We start from the raw sequence: 22,059 nt of genomic DNA, 5'->3' as shown, positions 1-22,059 counted from the left end.
AGGCAGAACTGAAAAAGTGAATGTGATGAGTAAAAGGCTGATGTGGGTGGCCTGCTTGCCACCTGAAACTATGGTGATGTCTGGGTCCTGGCTGCTCCCAAGGGCCATGTCTGGGTCCATGGCTCTATAGCAGCCAGGGTCTGAGTTGATGTCCATGACTTCAGAAACCACTGAAGGCTTTGCTGATATTCGGGACCTAGTCAGCCACCTGAGACCTTGTTTGTGTCCAAGGCCCTGCTACATCTGGAGCCATAGGAATCTGGATGGCCTGTGCTGCCACTGGGGCCATGGGTGATGTCTGGCCTGAGCTGCTGCTCAGAGCCATGTCTGGATTCATGGTCCTCCTGCAGCTGTGCTCTGTGTTGATGTTCATAGTGTGTGTTACCACAGGGGGCCACAGGAAACAGACTTGTTGAAATCAGAGGGTTCTGCTGAGCCTGCCCTGACCCTCACTGGACACTGCAGCAGGAGAGCTGGCCCCAATGTGGTGGGCATAGGAGAGCTGGCTCAGGCCCTCACCTGATGGGGGCTGTTGGGTTTATTTACAAAGGAATGGATAAGACATCATTAGGTACACTTGTTTTCATCATATACCCCCCAAATACTGACGTGTTACTGAATTACCTTTCAGGTTGCAACATTTCCCCCTGTTCCTTGTCCCTGCAATACTTATCTTAGGCCTTTATCTGTCTCTGCTTGAGGAAAATTGATTTTCCTTCTTCGAGGAAGGGTATTTTCTGGCTTTGTTGGAGAGGATCTATGCTCTTCCTGTCCTAAGCCTCAGGTGATAGGAAATAAAGACCAAATGGGACATATTGTGTCGTTCTCTTGTGCATAGAGAGTTAAAGTCAGAGGCAAAGTGAATTTTCAACTTCTTGGAGTGACTGCCTTGCTTTTCTGGATTCCTCCTTGAGCTCACCTTGGCACTTCGCTCTCTGGTCCAATCAGGCAAGTTGGGAACAAACAGCTCGGTGTTCACTGTTGACAAAACAAGCTGAGTTCTGTGGTTATCCATTAGCGGACAAAAGGGCCTGTGTGTCCCAGCTTCCACAGAAGTCACCTTCCAAGGAGCAAGGCACCATGACCAGCCAGTCTCAGGGGATCCAACAGCTCCTGCAGGCAGAGAAAAGGGCCAAGGACAAGCTAGAGGAAGCAAAGAAGAGTAAGTATCACCTGTGGGGGATTGGTCAAAAACTACAGAGGGACGAAGGAGAGGACCATAGACCTCTTTTTCGGGCATTTAAAGTGTGATGTTAGCACTTCCCTGTGAAAGCTTACACCATTCTCAGGAACTAGTCAGCCATAGATTCCACACTGCCACAGCAGGGATGGGCTTTTGTTAACTGGGATGTTTCTGAGAGGCCATGTGCTAAATGTAAAACTCCAGGATAATAAGGCTATGGATGTAGGCTTAAGCCTGTCTCTGCATCTTCCTTCACAATCCACACCTCAGTTTGCACAATACTGTGAAGAGGTTAAGAGATGGGCAACTTTCAAACCAAGTCCATCACTAGACAGCAACTAGAGCAGATTGCTGATGATTTGTAAGCAGTTGTTTACAGTTCCATTAAATTGGGATAAAATTTCAATAGCTTGTTTTCCCTCTCTGGGTAGCTTTTACATCCTACCATCTTAAGTGTTTCTGTTTTATTCTCCTTCACTGCCTTCTTATTTAATCATAGATCTATATATTTGTGTGTGAGTGTCTTCGGTAAACTCCAGTTTTCTTCCTACTCTCATTGATATGCACAGTATAAATAAGATGTATTCCCATCAATAGTATTCCTATTTCATGAACACACACACACACACAAATGTGGTTTTATCATTTGCCCAAGGTAGTACTTTAAAAATTGAAAATATGGTGTCAGCCTCCATGCTCAGTATTTACTTTGTTTACTCTTTCACAAAGATCTTTGTAGAAAGAGAGTTAATGATGCTAAGAGGCATTTTAAAGCATTCTCAGGGTCACACAGAGAAGACATGGAACAGACAAAGGTTGGATCAGGTCTGAGTCTGCAGCCAACTCCTGAACAATACAGTATAGGAAGTTTACATAATTTTTATACAAGACTGACTTCTTGACTTCTGGTTCCCTAAGCCAAGATTATGTTTTTTTTTTTTCCAGGATTCTAGTTAATATCATTTACTATCTAATTAATAACAATTGAAGTGCCGTTCTTCTTCATCATGATTTTTCCTGTTATATCTGTAAGTAGATTCAAATTCTGATAGGGAGGGAGCTGCTATGTCTCTAAAATGTTGCTTATGTAACTATTTGGTTGACAAAAAGGAAGCAGGTAGGCAGCATTCATTGATCCGCTGATGTTTACATTGACAATAAAATCATCTCCCTTCCTTACGGTGAACTGGTTTCTGAACACTCAGCTGTGTGAGCACCAATAACACAAGAGAAGACTCTAGTGGGGTTGACAGCAAAGGCAGGGATGGAGGAAGCTATGTGAAACCTTTACTGACTTCTCGACATCCTTTTCTTATGGCAAAACCATGCATGCAATCACAAGATGGCATGAATGCGTAATTTTGTAGAAAGCCAAATGGTCTAGAACCTACCCACTTAAACAGTCTAGAAAATTCTAATGTCTTGTATTTCAGTTTCTCTACTCACGTTTAAAATGTCTAGAAAACCAAAATATTATAAGATACAGTAGTTATGTTGTTTTTGTTTCAAGGATGGTACTGGGCACATGCCTGATATATTATTCTGTGATTCCAATAAAGATTGCCAACTCTATCTCTATTCAAAGTGTTCAAAGAATAAATATTACTAATTATGCAAGTTGTTTATGGGTGAGTGCCACTGAGGGCATTGTGCCTTTGAGTTCACAATGAAGATAGACAAAAGCCCAACTTCTTTCTCTTTCCAAAGTGAATATGCTGGCTTTGGATATCTATTTCTCAGAAATCATATTAAAATATGTATTTTATTATCTGTGCTTCAAACAGTCATTTTATTAGCTGATATTGTGTGTGTGTATGTATGTACACAAATTTATTTTATGCACTATGTCTTAGCTCATGAATATCTGAGCCAACAATCAGGTAAGTTAATAACCACCAACTCATCAGCCTATAATACATCAAATTTTAAAACATTTTGAAAACCATGTTGCCTCTCAGCACCAGTGAGCTAAGATGTGCAGAGCATGTCAGTGCGTCTTCTTGTGTCCCAGAGAGGACTGGGGACAGGTGGCACCTACCATGCTTGTTTTCCTCTTACTGTCAGAAGGTGGCGGTCTCATTACAGCAGCACCTGTCTTACTCAGTGTTTAAGTGATCTGTGGCAAAGAGAAATACCACTTCATACACTTGGTGTGTTGACCCTCCTCTTGTGTTCCAGTAGTTTTTATTTCATTCATTGGGTTGGATGAGAATGTTTGTGGTGATCACTAGTTCTAAGCCCTGTTGATGCAGCCACATGAGACAGAGGAACGACAGAGGCACATATAGTCACCGTTTTAACAAACACATCTACTTTATTTTTTCCATAAAAAAAATGTTCATCTAAAAATGTGATATATAGGAAGTTTAGAGATTTGGAGTAAGGGTAACAATAGATCACCTTCTCTTTCTTAAATCCATCTATTTGAAAGTTAGCATTTCAGGAGGTTGCTTCAGTGGGGTGGGTGAGTATACATTTACAAGAGAGGGAAACAAAGACATGGGAGGGAGGGAAGAGAGTAAAAAAAAAGGAGATGTAGCCCTTCTACAGAAAAAAAGTAATTAGCATAGTTTGCTATTTTCAGAAAATCTAAGAGCAATGAGGTGGTGGTATGTATATGTTAATGCTAGGAAAAAAAAAACTCATCTAGTCCATTAAGGAGGGCTGCCTGAGATCCCAGTAAAGCTGTTACATAATAGAAAGTGTACACACTTGAAGGGATACAGATAAGGGACTGTAGAAATAACACACCAGAAGGAATTCTCCCAAAGTTGGTGAGGCCTGGTAGCAACCAGCTCTCAAGATCCTCACTGGTGACTGACAGAGATGGTTTGAGGAGAGTAGGCGGGCCTGTAGACCAGGTGGGAAAGTGTGGTTATGAGACAACAGAGAAGAAAGTCCATCCACTCAAGTGAAACATCTGTGTTTCTTCATACAAATTACTTTGCATCTCTGAAATTCAATTATTAAGAAATAGACTTCACATGGCTATGTTTGTCACCACAATCCATAATGTGAATAGTAATCAAGATATTTGAAGAAGAAAACTGTGTGTCTGTGACTGGAGGGAAACAGTCTGATCATTCTTGTTTAGTCCTGCTGCCACATCTGGGTCTATAGCTCCCATGCAGGGAAACCTTGACAGAGAAAGCTTAAACAGATTGTGAGACTCTCACACATATTCTTACCTGCTAAGCAGCCATGGTGCTTAGAAAGGGACAACAGGCTTACTGTACTTTGCCATACTTGGAGTTTGCATTCTCTCTGTGTGTTGTTCATTAATCAAAACAAAAGCAATATGTCGCTCCAAGACAAGCTACATTTTTACAAGGGAACATCATAGACTCGCTCTGGAGGTCCAGATCTGGCGTTGAGCTGAGGCTTCACTCAGAATTAAATTAGAAATCCACGGTATCAGCACCAACAGGAGGGCAGAAGACTTGTCCTCTGAAATACATGGTGGTTGTGTGAGGTGTGCTCTCTTGCAAATGAGAATACTCCAGAGCTGTCGTGAGAGTTGCTCTTTTGAAATGTCCTCATGTGTGAAGTTCAACATCATACAAAGAGCCTGTATTTTTAAACCATCTTATAACATGTGCCATGGCCTTTCATAAACACTTCAGTTATCTTCTTTTCAAGCTGTAGAGAAAGAATGGTTGATGTGCTCCATTAAAAGCTATAAACTGCATCATAGGATGTACACCAAAAGCTATGATAAGCACATAAATATTCACATCTGGATATGAGAAAAACTAAACAAGCAAGAATTTGAAGACTTCTCCAGAGCTACAGATGATTAGAATGAGTAAAGAAACACCCTCTGGCTCTCTACACACTCAGTCCTCTCTGCCTGGAGCTGCCCTGCCTGCTACAAATCCAACTTCTGCTTCTTAATGCCTGCATGGCCTCAGCAGGTCACCCCTCACCTGACTGTGCCCACTTTCTCCATCTCAGAATAGTTCTGTGAACAATACCATCTCATGATGTGGCCTTGAGTACCTGAGCTAAGACAATGGTTTTGACACTTCATTCTATATACCAAGAGCCCAGGTAATCTCATCTATTCATAGTCCTCCAAAGAATAAACAACAGAACTGCCTTTCAAATGCTGTTGTTCTGTCCTCTGAATCTACCACTGAGTCATTTTGATGCAAAATCTACTCAAGAACATCTCTGCTTCCTTTTTAACTAATATCTCACACAGTCCTTCAGCCTTGTTTTTGTGCGTGTTATCACCTGCCAGTTCTTGTAAGGCAGCAGTTCGTCCATTTGTTTCCAAATCTGAAGATAATCAGGTTATTTGAACAAGTTCCTTTATTTAATAAAAGCTTCACTCAACAACTAGATGTTTTGCTTCATGAATACATGACTTTTAATAAACTAATAAAATAAAAGCCTTATATAAAATTTCATGGCCCTGTCTTATATACTTTGCAGGCCTGTAAATATGTCCTCTTTCTTTATAATCCACCGACTAACAGTATATCTTGAATATACTGTGTTTTCACATCTTTGAGTAGGTCATATAAAAACTACAGAACATTTTTGTCCAGTAACAACATTTGGTTATATTTAATCCAAGATTTACGCAGTTTTCTTATAATTTTGAAAAGGAAAATGTAACAGAAAGGAAAGTACATTAAACATGAAGGAACACAGAGGTAAAGGGGAAGAATCAGATGTAGGCTTGGTAGCAATCATGGACACCAAAGATGGCATTGCTCTTTGTTTTGTTTTGTTTTTCTTCCTGATGACTTGTTTATTTTTCCATTGCTTTTTAACAATTGAGAAAAATAACAGCATTCTTTAAATCAAAAAGGGTTTATCATCATATTAACAAGGCCTCCAAAACCAAGAATGGTTTTCTAGGTAGAATATGTCTTCCTTAGCAAACCATACTTCCTACCTCAGGACTCATGGTGCTTAGTATCCATTCTACCTCGGTGAGGTTTTCCCTTCAGGTCACTACAGGGTCATTTGTCTTATTCCTGTGCTCACTTGCCACTGCATCCAAGAAATCTCACCTATATTAACCACAACCTGTCACAACTTATCTCTACCCCCAGACTCCTTTATTCTTCATGTGCTCAATATCCCTGTCATAATATATACACATATCTGTCTCCTGGATTACATTCAGAGTACAGACTGACAGCAAGGTTTTGTGATGGGACACTACTATATCCAAAGATCTAGACTAATGTGTGAGACACACTAGATATTCAGAAATACTAATTGACTAGGTATCTCACTTCAGTTCTCTGTAGCATGTATACTGTTAGTCATGTCCTCTCTCTCTTGGTTTTCCTTACTTCTCTACCATATGCCTTTTTCTTTGAAGATTGAGTGTTGGCATTTACCCACCTTAAAATCATAGCCCTCTTTGCATTCTGTATACTCTTCTTTGATTTCTCCCCAAACACCATTGTAGTTAGAGTTTTCCTGCCTGACCCATAGTCAGGACAAATCTCTCTCACCCACCAGGCGCCAGGCCCATAGACGCTCAGAACCAACGAAGTAAACAGACAGAAACTTACATTGTTTAGAAACTGTATGGCTGTGGCAGGCTTCTTGTTATCTACTATCTTAAATTAACCCATTTCTATTAATCTATACTTTGCCACGTGGCTTGTGGCTTACCGGCGTCTTTACATGTTGCTTGTCATGGCGGCGGCTGGCAGTGTCTCTTTTCCCCCAGCTTCCACTTCCCAGAATTCTCTTCTCTCATGTCCCGCCTATACTTCCTGCCTGGTCACTGGCCAAACAGCATTTTATTTATACAGAGCAATACCCACAGCACACCATTGTCACAATTAGCACATACAAAGACCTGTATGACTGACATACAAAACTTCTTCCCTCCCAATCCATCCTCCTTAATTGCAGACCTAGTTATCCAACTGTATTATCAGCCCTTGGATATTCTCAGGGGAGCCTTCAGGGGGCTGTAGTGATGTACCAGGGCCTGTCCTCATATCACTGTGTCTTACCTAAAAGTATTCAGAATCATTAAACAACTACTTTTTGCTCAGCATTTCCTTAATATCCTTTGCTAATCTTCAGGATAACTCTATGTAATAGATAATTACTCCTGACTGGATGAGAACAGATACTCTAGAATTCTAAGTAACTAGCTCATGGTTTTTGTCTTCTATGTGATATCTACTATGTAATTATGATTCCCTTCTAAGCTAATAAAAATAAAGCCCAATTTCTCTTTACAGAAAATAGCAGTCCAAGCAACAGAGACTCTTTCTTTTTGTCTTGAGGGCTTATTTAGATCTTAGGACACACAGTTCCTTGGCCTGCCCTAGGCATGCAGCTAAGAAGTCTGCATTTGAGCATTGCCTTCCATCTCCTACACAAAACCACTTGTAGCTTGCCCCAGATTATTATTATTTTTTAGTTCTTTCCCCACACATTAGAACATCACTTCAATTACCTCCACCTCTCTTTTCTTTTCCAGAAAAAAAAAATTACAGAATACCTCTAAGTGATGACTGGTTAAATGTAGAACAAGTTTGTCTGCCTAATAGGCCATACATGTAAAATCTACTGACTTTATTCAGGTGGAGCTATTTACAATGTCTTTCAAACTGGCTTAGAACAGACCTTTTGTCCTTTTTCAAACCCCAGATTGCCCTGTCCATCCTTACCACTGTCTGGGCTCCCTCCATATTTCTTCTGAGGTTCCCCATAACAGTGTTCCTGGAGCCCATGACAAAGCTGTCTGTTTAGAACCCTGGCTTATCATGTCAGCATAAAGACAGAAGGTGGTGGAGCGAGGTTGAGGAGAAGCCCCTATGTTCCATAGGTTTAAGAAGTTTCTCTCACATTCCCTAAGGTGATGTGGGTAGTTTTTTTGTCATTTGGTGGGTTATGGATATTTGTCATCATTTTGGGGGAGACTGGTTACAAGTAGTTCTTGGTAATAGTTAGGAAAAACGCTGAACAAAGATTAGATTCAGGGATCTTGTTCTGGAAAGAAAAAGGGGACATATAGAAATGATAGGATAAACTGATAGATTATTAAATCTGCTTTTGAAACTAAAAAAAAACTACTAGTCTCAAATATTTCACATTGGTATAGATTTTTGTATATTGATACCAATTTGAGGTTGGTTTATATATACTTTATATAAGTTTCTGTTCTTGTTTAAGGTATTGGACCTATGCAGCTCATTTTAAAACGTAATGCGAAGTTTTAGTCCTTGAAAGTTATTTAGGATGATGAAGAAATACAGATTACTAGATAGTCATCTGTAACAATCAAATTGATCCGAACTGAGGGTGTGGGAAGGTTTCAAGGACAGATGGGCCTCTTAACTATTCTTCTGATTGTATTGGCCTCCAGCAGTCTTTCTTTAAATAGAGCCTCCCAAATATCCCGAGATTTACAGGGTATGGAGGAAGCACTTTACCCCACTATTTCCTTGTTTTGTTTTTAAAGATTAAAATTTAAAAAAAAATGTATAAAAGAAAAAAATGTTTCTCTCTATAAATGTGATTTTCAGTGATTGTAGAGCATATAGAAGCAATATTTATGCATCATTGATTTCCTAGGAACTTGTATATTCTTTAAGATTTTGTGTGTTTGATAATGCTCTTCTTGGAAGCTAGGGCAGGAAGTACATATTTCCAAACTATGTTAAATTAATAGTGCCTTTTCCATGGCAAGGACTAAATATGATATGCACTTGTGTACTCTCTGTGTCCAGCTTTATGCTCAAGAATCACCAAACAAATAATGAGAGACTAAAGGAAACCCATCCCTTCTGGAACTGCTCTGCCGCACCCTTTTCAACATTTATTTAAAGTCATGATGCATACAATGAATACATTTTCTGAACCAAATATCAGAACTCTTGTCCATATAAGTCTGTGTATCCTCATAAGTACTATGGGTGCATATATTCAACTGCTATCCAAAAATTCAGTTTGTTCCATATAATCACCTCTATGTTTGATACAGAATATATTGGGAATAAAAAATACGAACTTCTTTTGGTTCATAGTAACTATGTTTTAATACTTAAGAAATAGGTATACTTTCAAATTTTGGCACTCTTCCCATACACAGAGAGAAGCAAGCTAGAGGTTAATATGAGTGGATTTGATGAATGCATTTCACTTCACCTCTAACTAAACCATCGGCTTTAGGCTTCCATTTCTTCCACTGGGTTAAATCAGGTGTAGCATGTGCAGGCTCTCACACAGTGGCAGCTGCTGAGTCTATCCAGAAAATTGCTGCGCCAGCAGTGATTTCCCGTGGCTCTCCTCAGTAATTGAATGAGAACCAGCAGGTGACTGGTGCCATGACAGGGGAATCACAGACAGGCTCAGCCTGTCACTGTGTGGTGGAGCCTCTTAGGGCAGTGCTGGGTTCTGCTCAGGGGTAGGGCACACCAAGCTTTTCCTTTTATTGCCTTTTTGAAAAATGTACTAGAGTCTTAACTTTGAAACCAGTCATTGTACATATTATGGGATTAAGATGGGGGAAAGGGATGTTTTGCCCCATTCATTTTGTAAGGTAATTATGTATACAAGTCGTTATCACTGAGAAAATACTAAGGTATTTTGTATTTTTATCCTAATGTTAATGACAAGATGTGAGAAGAGAATCTCTGTGAATAGGGTTTATTGCCATGAACTAGGTAGAGTGATAATGTCCTGAAGCATTCAGAGTATACAATTGGCAGTAAGCATTAAGGAAGCAGGTAGACGAGAAGTCTTACTGTTAGTGTTTGCATAAGCCTCAAAGCATCACGACAGTACTAGTTTCCACTGGACTTTGTATTTAAAATAAGTGAAAACAAGGCTGCTAATTGTCTATTCTGAACAAGTGTTGCCTAGTTCCATCGGAGTGAATCTGTCTTTATTCTAAACACATCTTCAGTGACTACTAAACCAACTCGTGCCTAGCCAGGAGAGAAATTTAGAAGCAATCTGCACCTGGCACAAATGCTGCAAAGTTGCAGGCGACAAATAAATGTTAATATTAAGACTGTTCCTTCTTGTTGTTTCAGTGAGGTGGCTCAAGAGTTTAGCCCTTACCTGGCAGGCTAACTTTGAGTTTGATCCCACACAAAGGTGTAAGGAAAGAACCCATTCTCCAGAGTGAGTTTTCTTCTGATGTCCATACACATCTTGGCATGAGCACACACACACTCTCATATATACCAACATAGATATACACATCATCATCATCATCATCATCATCATCATAATAATAATAATAAATACAATTGAAAGGGTTTTAAATCCCTTCTGGCTACTTAATAAGGATTACTTATCTAGTTCAAACTGTGTACAGTATTACAGTTAACAATTTGTAACCTAAACTTGAGACATGATCAGACAATAAACCATGTCAAATAAGCATATGGTATCTTAAATGACATTGAGAGGCAGTAGATTAAAAGAGAGAAAATAATAAAGTTCAGAGTCCCTTTAAAGATTTAATGCTACAGAGCATTCATGCCTATGCCCTAGAAAATGGAGGCGGGTGAGGGACACAGCAGCCATTATGATCAGCCTGTTGTCAAAAGAATGCACCTCATGTGTGTGATTAATGATGCCTACTGTTGTGTTTGTTTAAGACTTTCATCTTACCTTGTCTTGTGGCTTAAGGCTTACACCTTCACTCTTAATAAAAACAAAGGGGGTACTTAGCTAAATCTCCCAACCATTAAAAACAAATGGTTTTACAGCCTCTTTCAAGTCTCCCTCAGAGAAAGCTACTATAAGAAAAACTACTTTGATGTGTTGTGGGGCTTAATCAGACATTCTAGAGTAGCAAATGGGAAGAAAAAAATCCCAATAAAATGCCTTAAAAATTGAAAGTCATTTGATAGAGTCTGAGCTGCAGTCTGCAGTGATTTTGGAGGCCTGCCAGCGCTAAATAGGATCCAGTTGGTGTGGACTGAAGGATGCCTGGCAACCAGTCAGGACAGAAAAATCGGATCAAATAATGTCTTTTCTGAGTAAGTGACAGTTAAAAGCTGTTCTCTGGCTGTTACTGCTGTGAGTATATGGGTAGATAATTTATTTTAACATGTAAGTGTGAAAGAAAGTTGTTACTCCATGCTCTAAAGGTCCCAATTGAAGAAAAAAGAAAAAAATTGAATATTATTTTAATGATGTTTGACATAGTAGAAATATATATATAGTCATTTGCTGGGAGCCAAACTTGTATTTTTTAGAGGATAGATGAGCTACCTTTAATGGCTAAACTATCTCTCTGGCCCAAATATTTATTTGTATTATTATTTTTAAAATGTGTTAATGTGTGCACACACACAGAGTTGCAGGCAGTTGTGCGCCCTAGAAATGGGAGCTGGGAGATCCTCTACAAGAACAGTGTTAGTTCTCAACTGAATACTACAGGTGGGGTGGTACACACCATTAATCCTAACACTCAGGTGGCAGAGGCAGACAGATCTCTATGAGTTTGATGCCAGCCTGGTCTACAAAGCAAGTCCCAGGCCAGCTAGGGCTACATAGTGAGGCTCTGTATCAGAAGGAAAAAAAAAAAGTTCTGATCATTTACACTGCTGTAAGGGGTAAAAAGAAATCTGTTGCTTCTCAGGAAAGGGGAAGCGACTGAAGCAGGCTAAGGAAGAAGCCGTGGCCGAGACTGACCAGTACCGAATACAGAGAGAGAAGGAGCTCCATCTGAAGCAGTCCAAGGTGAGGGAGATGCCAGGGCTGACTTCCAGGTGCTGGGATGAGGTGGTCCTGTGTGTAAGGATTGACGCAGAACGCTAGAACCATCTGCTGGGCTTCAACAGACACGGGCTGGCCAAGGCTGAACATCCAACCAAATCCTAAACAAAGAGTTACTCATTTCACTTTGATGAATAGACTCCTCAGTTGCTGTCTGATGTATAGTGGGGATACACGTTCACATCATCACATAGACAACTGAAAGGATTGGTTGAAGTGTTCTTACCACAGAAATGTATGTTTTGTGGATTGATGCTTAATAACAGAGCAGTGACCGATCGGCTAAGATGCAGAATTGAATTGATTAGGCCAACTCTCTTTTACCAGATGCATGTAGATACCCATCCACTCCCTGGTGCCACACACACACACATGTAATCCCAGGCTCAGGAAGTGGTGGAGGACCAGAGCTCAAGGCATCCCAACCCTGTTTCAAAAGCTAAGAAACAAAGAAATCCCCTGGGATTTCCTTATTCCTTGGCAAGCAGAAACATATACATTAATTAGGGAAATTTTTCATTTACATACAAAAAATGTCTGGCTTTTTTATTCTATCTTTTTTTAAGTGTATGAAGTTTGTAGTTAAAGGTAGGTGAGTGATGGGGCTGGAGAGATGGCTCAGTATTCAAGAGTCTCCCTGCCCTTCCAGAGGACCTGGGTTCAATTCCCAGCACCTATATCTGGCAGCTCAAACAACTTGCAACTTCAGTTCCAGGAGATCGAACACTTTTATCTGGTCTCTGTATGTACATACACATACACATATTTAAAAAATAACAAAATAAATAATAAATAAAAAATAAGAGCATGATGTTTTCAGAAAGGATACCATGCCAGGTTGCAAATAGGTCTGAAAGAAAGCATTAAGTTCTATATAGCAAAGCTAAGTTCATATAATACATTTTGCCCCATTAAAAAATGAATATAATACTATTCAAAAGCCTGCCATTACAACAAAAAACCCACAGAATTAAGAAATTTAGTTACAAACCTTTTTGGTGGGAAATACCTGAAGAACTCATGGAAATTCAAAAATTGGACCCAATTGTAAAAATTTCTCAGTAAGGTCTTTGTTCAAAATAATTTTCCTTATTAGGCTAAGACTAAGGCTCAGTGGTAAGGTGGTTGCCAAGAAGGTGTTAGGCCCTGAGTTCAATTCTCAAAACACACACACACACACACACACACACACACACACACACACACACACAACCTTAGCATATATTGGATCAGTCAGAAAAATAAATTCTTCCTATCAGTGTTTAGAAACCCATATTCTAAACTCTCTCTTATCCATACATGTGAGTACAGCCTTCATGATTGGTTCTTATATTTCCTGCATATTTTTAAACATTTCTGTTCTAATTGTACTGACACTTCTCTTCCTAAGGAGACAAACAATCCCAATCTATGGGCCTTTACTCATACTGTTCTTGGGCTTCCCATCCCTCTTCTGTTCAGACAGACTCATCTTTTTTTATTCATGCTCAATGTTATCCTCTATTCTTGACCACCTTGTCTGAAATGACTTCTTCTAAAAATAAAGGAAAATAATGTTGTCTTTGATTTTTTTCCATAGCTTTTGTCACTATTTAACATATCGTACATTTGTATTTATTGTGGTCATCCATCATTCTTTCTAGACCCTACGTCTAGAAATTGTGGATTCTTTGTTGTGTTCTCTGTTGTTTCCCTAGATTTCCTATTACTGCTCCATGGTAGACATCCAATAGACCCTTGTTGAACTAACAAATCAGTAAGCATTTCTCTGTGTCTTTATCCTGACTAGCAAAGCCTGACATGAGAATGACATACTAGAACACAGAGAACAGCCATCACCAAGAACAGCCAGCTTTATTATCTTCTGTAGGTGCTTCTGAAATGACCACTACATTTTATTTTTAAGTAAAAACAATCTGACCATAGTTTTAGAAGGTGCTTGGTTTAAAGCTCATGAAATCTTCTTTCATGGGAAGGATGCAATCAGATGTAAATCTGACTGGAGATGTGCTCTCTGCTTTGGACAGTAATTAAAACTCCTCATCACTCTAGAATAGACTCCCAAGCCAATGTTACAGTTAAGCAATCAAAGATGCACATACAAAAGTCACCAGAGCCTGTGCTACATCAATCATAGTATAAAACCACTATTGCAGGTCATCCCTGGCATGGTCTGTCCCCTTGGTGTCAGCACCTTGTTCTGTCCCTTCGCCTGGAATATTTAAATTCTAAAGGAAAGTGTCAAGTGTTGGAGACTCTTAACATCAGCATCAATACAAGGCTAAAAGAACTTAGACCCAACAGCTGGATTGTGTTTCATTTCAAGGTTATGAACCAGAAAGGTTCTCCTTTCTAGAGATAAAGTAACCTAACAACTCTACAACAGAAATCAGTCACTGCTGAATATCTGGGGTTGTACTGAGTACATAGCTATTAAAACAGAAAGGAAATGGAAATCCTCAGTAATCTTGACTTAACAGAACCATGTTTAAGAAAGGTCAAGTCGGGAGGAACAGACAAACAAAAAATGGGAAGAATGCTATAAAAAAAAAAAAAAAACTAGAGGAAAGGACAATTAAAGCAGAAGAAAACAATAAGTCCCTGAAAGAAAATCATGAAAAAGCAAGGGAAACAGTCCAAGACCTGAAGAGGGAAATAGAAAAAAATGAAGAAGACACTAGCAGAAGGAATGCTGGAAATAGAAAATCTGAGTAAACAAACAGGAACTTCAGAGGCAAGTATAACCAACAGAATGCAACAGATGGAAGAGGGGATCTCTGGTGTTGAAGATACATTAGAAGAAATAGATTCATCAGTCAAAGAAAACACTAAAACCAACAAAGTCATGACACAAAATGTCCAAGAAATGTGGAACACTATGAAAAGACCAAACCTATGAATAATAGGGATAGAGGAAGGAGAATAATACCAACTCAAAGGCACAGAAAATATATTTCACAAGATCATAGAAGAAAACTTTCCCAACTTAAAGAAGGAAATGCCTATGAAGATATAAGAAGCCTATAGAACACCAAACAGACCAGACCCCCCCCAAAAAAGTCCCCTCGCCACATAATAATTAAACAACTAAATGTACAGAATAAAGAAAGACTATTAAGGGCAGCAAAGGAAAAAGGCCAAGTGACTTATAAAGGCAAACCCATCAGAATAACACCCGATTTCTCAATGGAGACTTTGAAAGCCAGAAGGATCTGGACAGATATAATGCAGACACTAAGAGACCATGGATGGCAGCCTAGACTAATATACCCAGCAAAACTTTCAATCATCATAGATGGAGTGAACAAGACCTTCCAAGACAAAACCAGATTTAAACAATACTTATCCACAAACCCAGCCCTTCAGAAAGCACTAGAAGGAAAATTCCAACCTAAGGAAGGCAGATACACCCATGAAAACACAGGCAATAGATAACACCACAGCAGTAAACCCCAAAGGAGAGAAGTACACACATACTACCACCAAAAAATAAAAATAATAACAGGAACGAACAATCACTGGTCATTAATATCTCTTAATATCAATGGACTTAATTCACCTATAAAAAGACACAGACTAACAGAATGGATATGAAAACAGGACCCATCTTTCTGCTGCATACAAGAAACACACCTCAAATTCAAAGACAGACACCTCCTGAGAATAAAAGGCTGGGAGAAGACTTTCCAATCAAATAGTCTTAAGAAGTAAGCTGATGTAGCCATCCTAATACCCAGCAAAATAGACTTCAAACTAAAATCAATTAAAGGAGATGATGAAGGACATTACATACTCATTGCAGGAAAGATCCACCAAGATGAAGTCTCAATTCTGAACATTTATGCCCCAAACACAAGGGCACCCACATATGTAAAAGAAACATTGCTGAAGCTTAAATCACATATAAAACCTCACACATTAATAGTGGGAGACTTCAACACCCCACTTTCAAATCTGCACAGATCAGACAAATTGAAACTTAACAGAGACATAATGGACTTAACTGATGTTATGGCTCAAATGGACTTAATCGATATCTACAGAACATTCCACCTAAACAAAAAAGAATATACCTTCTTCTCAACACCCCATGGAACCTTCTCTAAAATCGACCACATACCTGGCCAGAAATCAAATCTCAACAGATACAAAACAATTGGAATAAACCTCCTGTGTTCTATCAGACCACCATGGTTTAAAGTTAGATTTCAACAACAGAAAAAACTACAGAAATCCTACAATCTCATGAAAACTGAATAATGCTCAACTGAATCACCAATGGATTAAGGAAGAAATAAAGAAAGAAATTAAAGACTTCCTAGAGATCAGTGACAATGAATACACCACATACCCAAACTTATGGGACACTATGAAAGCAGTGCTAAGAGGGAAATTCATAGAATTAAATGCCCACATAAAGAAGCTGGAGAAATCTCACACTAGTGACTTGATAGCACACCTGAAAGCCCTTGAACAGGAAGAAGCAAAGTCTCCCAGGAGGAACAGACGCCAGAAAATTATCAAATTGAGAGCTGAAATCAATAAAATAGAAATAAAGAGAACAATACAAAGGATTAATGAAACAAAGAGTTGGTTCTTTGAGAAGATCAACAAGATAGACAAGCCCTTATCCAAACTAACAAAAGACAGAGAGAGAGCATCCAAATTAACAAAATCAGAAATGAAAAAGGGGACATAACAACAGACAATGAGGAAATCCAGAGAATCATCAGGTCATACTTCAAAAACCTCTACTCCACAAAACTGGAAAATCTAAAAGAAATGGATAATTTTCTGGATAGGTACCACATACCTTAAATCAAGACCAGATAAACCATTTAAATAGTCCAATAACCCCTAAGGAAATGGAATCAGTCATTAAAAGTCTCCCAACCAAAAAAAAAAGCCCTGGACCAGATGGTTTCACTGCAGAGTTCTACCAGATCTTCAAAGAAGACTTAATACCAATACTCTTTAAACTGTTCCACACAATAGAAGGTATATTACCTAACTCCTTCTATGAGGCTACAATTACCCTGATTCCTAAACCAAACAAAGATGCCACAAAGAAAGAGAACTACAGGCCAATCTCCTTCATGAACATTGATGCAAAAATACTCAATAAAATACTGGCAAACAGACTCCAAGAACATATCAAAACAATTAACCACCATGATCAGGTAGGCTTCATCCCAGGGATGCAAGGGTGGTTCAACATACAAAAGTCCATCAATGTAATACACCATATAAGCAAACTCAAAGAAAAAAACCACATGATCATCTCACTAGATGCAGAAAAGGCATTTGACAAAATCCAACACCCCTTCATGATAAAGGTCTTGGAGCGATCAGGAATACAGGGAACATACCGAAACATAATAAAGGCAATCTACAGCAAGCCAACAGCCAACATCAAATTAAATGGAGAGAAACTCAAAGCAATACCACTAAAATCAGGAACAAGGCAAGGCTGTCCCCTCTCCCCATACTTATTCAATATAGTACTTGAAGTTCTAGCCAGAGCTGTAAGACACATAAGGAGATTAAGGGGATACAAATTGGAACGGAAGAAGTCAAGCTTTCCCTATTTGCAGATGACATGATAGTATACATGAGTGACCCACAAAATTCAACCAAGGAACTGATACAGCTAATAAAAACCTTCAGCAACATAGCAGGATACAAGAACAACTGAAAAAAAAAATCAGTAGCCCTCCTATATACAATAGACAAACAGGCTGAGAAGGAAATCAGAGATACGTCACCCTTTACAATAGCCACAAATGATATAAAATACCTTGGGGTTACTCTAACTAAGCATGTGAAGGACCTACATGACAAGAACTTTAAGTCCCTGAAAAAAGAAATTGAACAAGATGTCAGAAAATGGAAAGATCTCCCATGCTCATGGAAAGGCAGGATTAACATAGTAAAAATGGCGATATTACCAAAATCAATCTACAGATTCAATGCAATCCCCATCAAATTACCAACACAATTCTTCACAGACCTGGAAAGAATAATACTCAACTTCATATGGAAAAACAAAAAAACCCAGGATAGCCAAAAGAATCCTGTACAATAAAACAACCTCTGGAGGCATCACAATCCCCGACTTCAAACTCTACTATAGAGCTACCATAATAAAAACAGCTTGGTACTGGCATAAAAACCGACATATGTACCAATGGAATCAAATTGAAGACCCTGACATTAACCCACACACCTATGAACATATAATTTTTGACAAAGAAGCCAAAAATGAACAATGGAAAAAAGAAAGCATCTTCAACAAATGGTGCTGGCATAACTGGATGTCAATGTGTAGAAGGCTGCAAGTAGATCCATATCTGTCACCATGCACAAAACTTAAGTCCAAGTGGATCAAAGACCTCAACATAAATCCAGTTACTCTGAACCTGATAGAAGAGAAAGTAGGAAGTACTCTTGAACGCATTGGCACCAGAGATCACTTTCTAAATATAACACCAGTAGCACAGACACTGAGAGAAACAATCAATCAATGGGACCTGCTGAAACTGAGAAGCTTTTGTAGAGCAAAGGACATGGTCAACAAGACAAAGCAACAGCCTACATAATGGGAAAAGGTCTTCACCAACCCCACATCTGACAGAGGACTGATATCCAGAATATATAAAGAATTCAAGAAATTAGACATCAAAATGCCCAACAGTCCAGTTAAGAAATTGGCTATAGAACTAAACAGAGAATTCTCAACAGAGGAAGTTCAAATGGCTGAAAGACATTTAAGAAATTGCTCAACATCCCTAATTATCCGGGAAATGCAAATCAAAACGACTCTGAGATACCACCTTACACCTGTCAGAGTGGCTAAGATCAAAAACTCAGAAGACAGCTTATGCTGGAGAGGATGTGGAACAAGGGGAACTCTCCTCCACTGCTGGTGGGAATGCAAGCTTGTACAGCCACTTTGGAAATCAATATGGTGCTTCCTTAGAAAATTGGGAATCCATTTCCCCCAAGACTCAGCTATACCACTCTTGCGTATATACCCAAGGAATGCTCAATCATATCACAAGGGCATTTGCTCAGCTATGTTCATATCAGCATTGTTTGTAATAGCCAGACCTGGAAACAACCTAGATGCCCTTCAACTGAAGAATGGATAAAGGAAATATGGTACATATACACAATGGAGTACTACTCAGCAGAGAAAAACAATGCCATCATGAGGTTTGCAGGCAAACGGATGGATGTAGAAAAAATCATCCTGAGTGAGGGTAACCCAGACTCAGAAGGACAAACATGGTATGTACTCACTCATAGGAGGATACTAGATGTAAAACAAAGATGATTAGACTGCTACACAACTCCAGGGAGGCTACCTAGAAAACGGGACCCGAGGAAAGACACGGGGATCACCCAAGGACAGAGAAATGGATGAGATCTACATGAACAACCTGGACGACAGTGGGAGTAATGAAGGGCAAGATTTGAGGGAAAGAAAGCTTAGGGGAGCAGCAGATTCCAGCTGGATCAAGAACAGAAAGGGAGAACAAGGAATAACAGACCATTATAAATGAAGACCACATGAGAACAGGAATAGGCAGAGTGATGGAGTGGTCCCCAGAAATCCACAATGATACATCCTCTGTAGACTGCTGGCAATGGTCAAGAGAAAGCCTGATCTGACCTATTCTGGTGATCAGATGGCCAAACACCCTAACAGTCTAGCTGGAACTCTCATCCAATAACTGATGGAAGTAGATGCAGAGATCCTCAGCCAGGCCCCAGGTGGAGCTCCAGGTGTCCAACTGTCAAGAAAGAGGAGGGATTGTAAGAGCGTGAATTGTTGAGCCCAAGATTGGAAAAAGCACAGGGACAAATAGCCAAATGAATGGAAACACATGAATTATGAACCAAAGGCTGTGGAGCCTCCAGCTGGATCAGGCCCTCTGGATAAGTGAGACATTGAATAGCTTGAACTATTTGGGAGGCACCCAGGCTGTGGGACCAGTACCTGTCTTTAGTGCATGAGCTGGCTGTTTGGAACCTTGGGCTTACACAGGGACACATGCTCAGCCTGGAAGGAGGGGACTGGAGCTGCCTGTACTGAATCCACCAGGTTTAAATGAATCCCCAGGGGAGTCTTGGTCCTGGAGGACATGGGAATGAAGGGGAAGGGCTGGGGAGAAAGTGGGGGGTGGGAGGGGGGAGGACAGGGGAACCCATGGCTGATGTGTAAAATTAAAACACGTAATAATAATAATAATAATAATAATAATAATAATAATAATAATGATAATAATATATTTAAAAAAGAAAGGTCAAGTCGGGATGGTAGCTCAGTTGGTAGAGTGTTTGCATCATGTGCATGAAGTCTTGGGTTCAATCTGCAGAATCCATAGATGGGGCATAGTGACACAAATGTTCTAATCCCAGCACTAAAGAGGTAGAAGCAAGAGCATGAAGAGTTCAAGATCATTATCAGCTACATGGTGAGTTTGAGGCAAATATAGGCTACATGAGATCCATTCTCAAAAAGAAGAGGAGAAAGAGAAGGATGAAAGGCTGAGTTTGGAGACAGATGAATTCTGAGCAAACTTAACTTTTAGTAAAAGAGAACTCTCCAGTGTTTCACTGTAGCACTCCTTTAAATTGATATCTTTCCTTGTTACATTATATTTTAAACAAAAAAATGACTTGATGAAGATGATAATAGGATGGGAAAAATGAAAAATAAAAGGAAGCACTGCTAAATAAAGAACAATTGGAAAGATTTAACTGTGTCTAAAATTTAAAAGTGACTGAATGTACAAGCATATTTCAATCTGAAAGAAACCAGTTGATGTGAAAACTTTCAATATTATACCTAGTGTCCTACATCTTTTATAGATATCTACATGTGAATTACCTTAGACAACATATTTTGTCTACATCTTCCTTAAAATTACATGTTTTGCTCTGTAAAATCAGGGAAACATGAGCTTAATGCTGTCTTTCCAGAATTAGAATTCAGAAAGTAAACAAAAGGAAATTTGAGAATAGAATGGAAATTATTGCAAATGTTTTAAATGTGATATAAAAAGCATGTGCAAGGCCTAAGAATTAGAAACTTGAGTGAAGAATATGGAATGAGCCCACTGAGATTTTAGGGATGCTCATCCTTTATAACCAGGATCTTCATAATCTTGTCTGTTCCCAGAAGAAAGCATCCTAGAGCGCGCGCGCGCGCACACACACACACACACACACACACACACACACACACACACACACACACAAACTCACACCATAGAACAACCATCAAAAATATGATGAATTTTATAAAATAATTCAATTTAACCTGGCATATGTTTAAATAAATTTCATCTTTTGCCTTCATAGATGATGGGCTCTCAGAACCACCTCTCAGATGAAATAGAAGAGCAAACACTAGAGAAGATAAAAGAATTGCACAGAAGCCACAACAAATGTATGGAGAGTGTGATCGAGCAGCTGCTAGGCATGGTATGTGACATGAAAGCAGAAGTCCATGTGAACTACAGAGCCACCAACTGAATGCTCTTCCTACTTCCAAGGGGACAGAGTGAGGGACGAGTTCTGTTAATATTAAGGGATTGAAATTGTGCATCAGAAGTTTATTGGATACCTACGAACTTTCATGTCACGTATTTCACACACGACACTGAATTAAAAAATAAATAACACCTGTCATCTCTCCTGGAAATAAGTATGACTGGCATTTAATTTGAAGTAAGTTAGGAAAGGGAGGAACTTGATTTCTGACACTTGAACAGAAAACTATCGCCAGAGCCTTCTTAAGGAATATTTTCACACCTCTCTTTGTTGGCTTAGAAGATGCTCTGTTAGGTATAATTTCTAAATAATGATTTTTAAGGAGGAGAACATGATTATGATCCTTATATACATCTAAAGTGAATATGCCAAGACTTTGAATCAACCAGTCAATGAGAAAAACCATGGGATTTCATTGGTAGTCCAAAAAGCATTTCTAAAATCTTTGTAAGAACAGAGATAGAGAGAAATAATGTTACAGGTCACCTTAGAAGAAATGAATCCCATCCCTGTTATATTTACCTAACTGCAAGCAATATAATGTTATTCTCTCTTAAATACACATTTCGAAAGAAAAAGTGATAATATGA

At 39.1% G+C, this 22,059-nt stretch overlaps 1 protein-coding gene across 1 annotated transcript; it reads left to right on the top strand.

The window, feature by feature from the left end:
* Positions 1–1,080: 1,080 nt before the first annotated feature.
* On the top strand, positions 1,081–21,451 carry Atp6v1g3 (ATPase H+ transporting V1 subunit G3). The gene is made up of 3 exons (XM_036201948.1): positions 1,081–1,162; positions 11,754–11,872; positions 21,278–21,451. Exons 1-3 carry the CDS (start codon positions 1,081–1,083, stop codon positions 21,449–21,451), a joined length of 375 nt encoding a protein of 124 aa, XP_036057841.1.
* Positions 21,452–22,059: the final 608 nt, after the last annotated feature.

The sequence above is a fragment of the Onychomys torridus genome, chromosome 11 (genome assembly GCF_903995425.1).
Source record: "Onychomys torridus chromosome 11, mOncTor1.1, whole genome shotgun sequence".
Taxonomy (NCBI): Eukaryota; Metazoa; Chordata; class Mammalia; order Rodentia; family Cricetidae; genus Onychomys; species Onychomys torridus.
The sequence above is the reverse complement of the archived record's forward strand: the minus strand, read 5'-3'. Positions and strand labels throughout refer to the sequence as shown.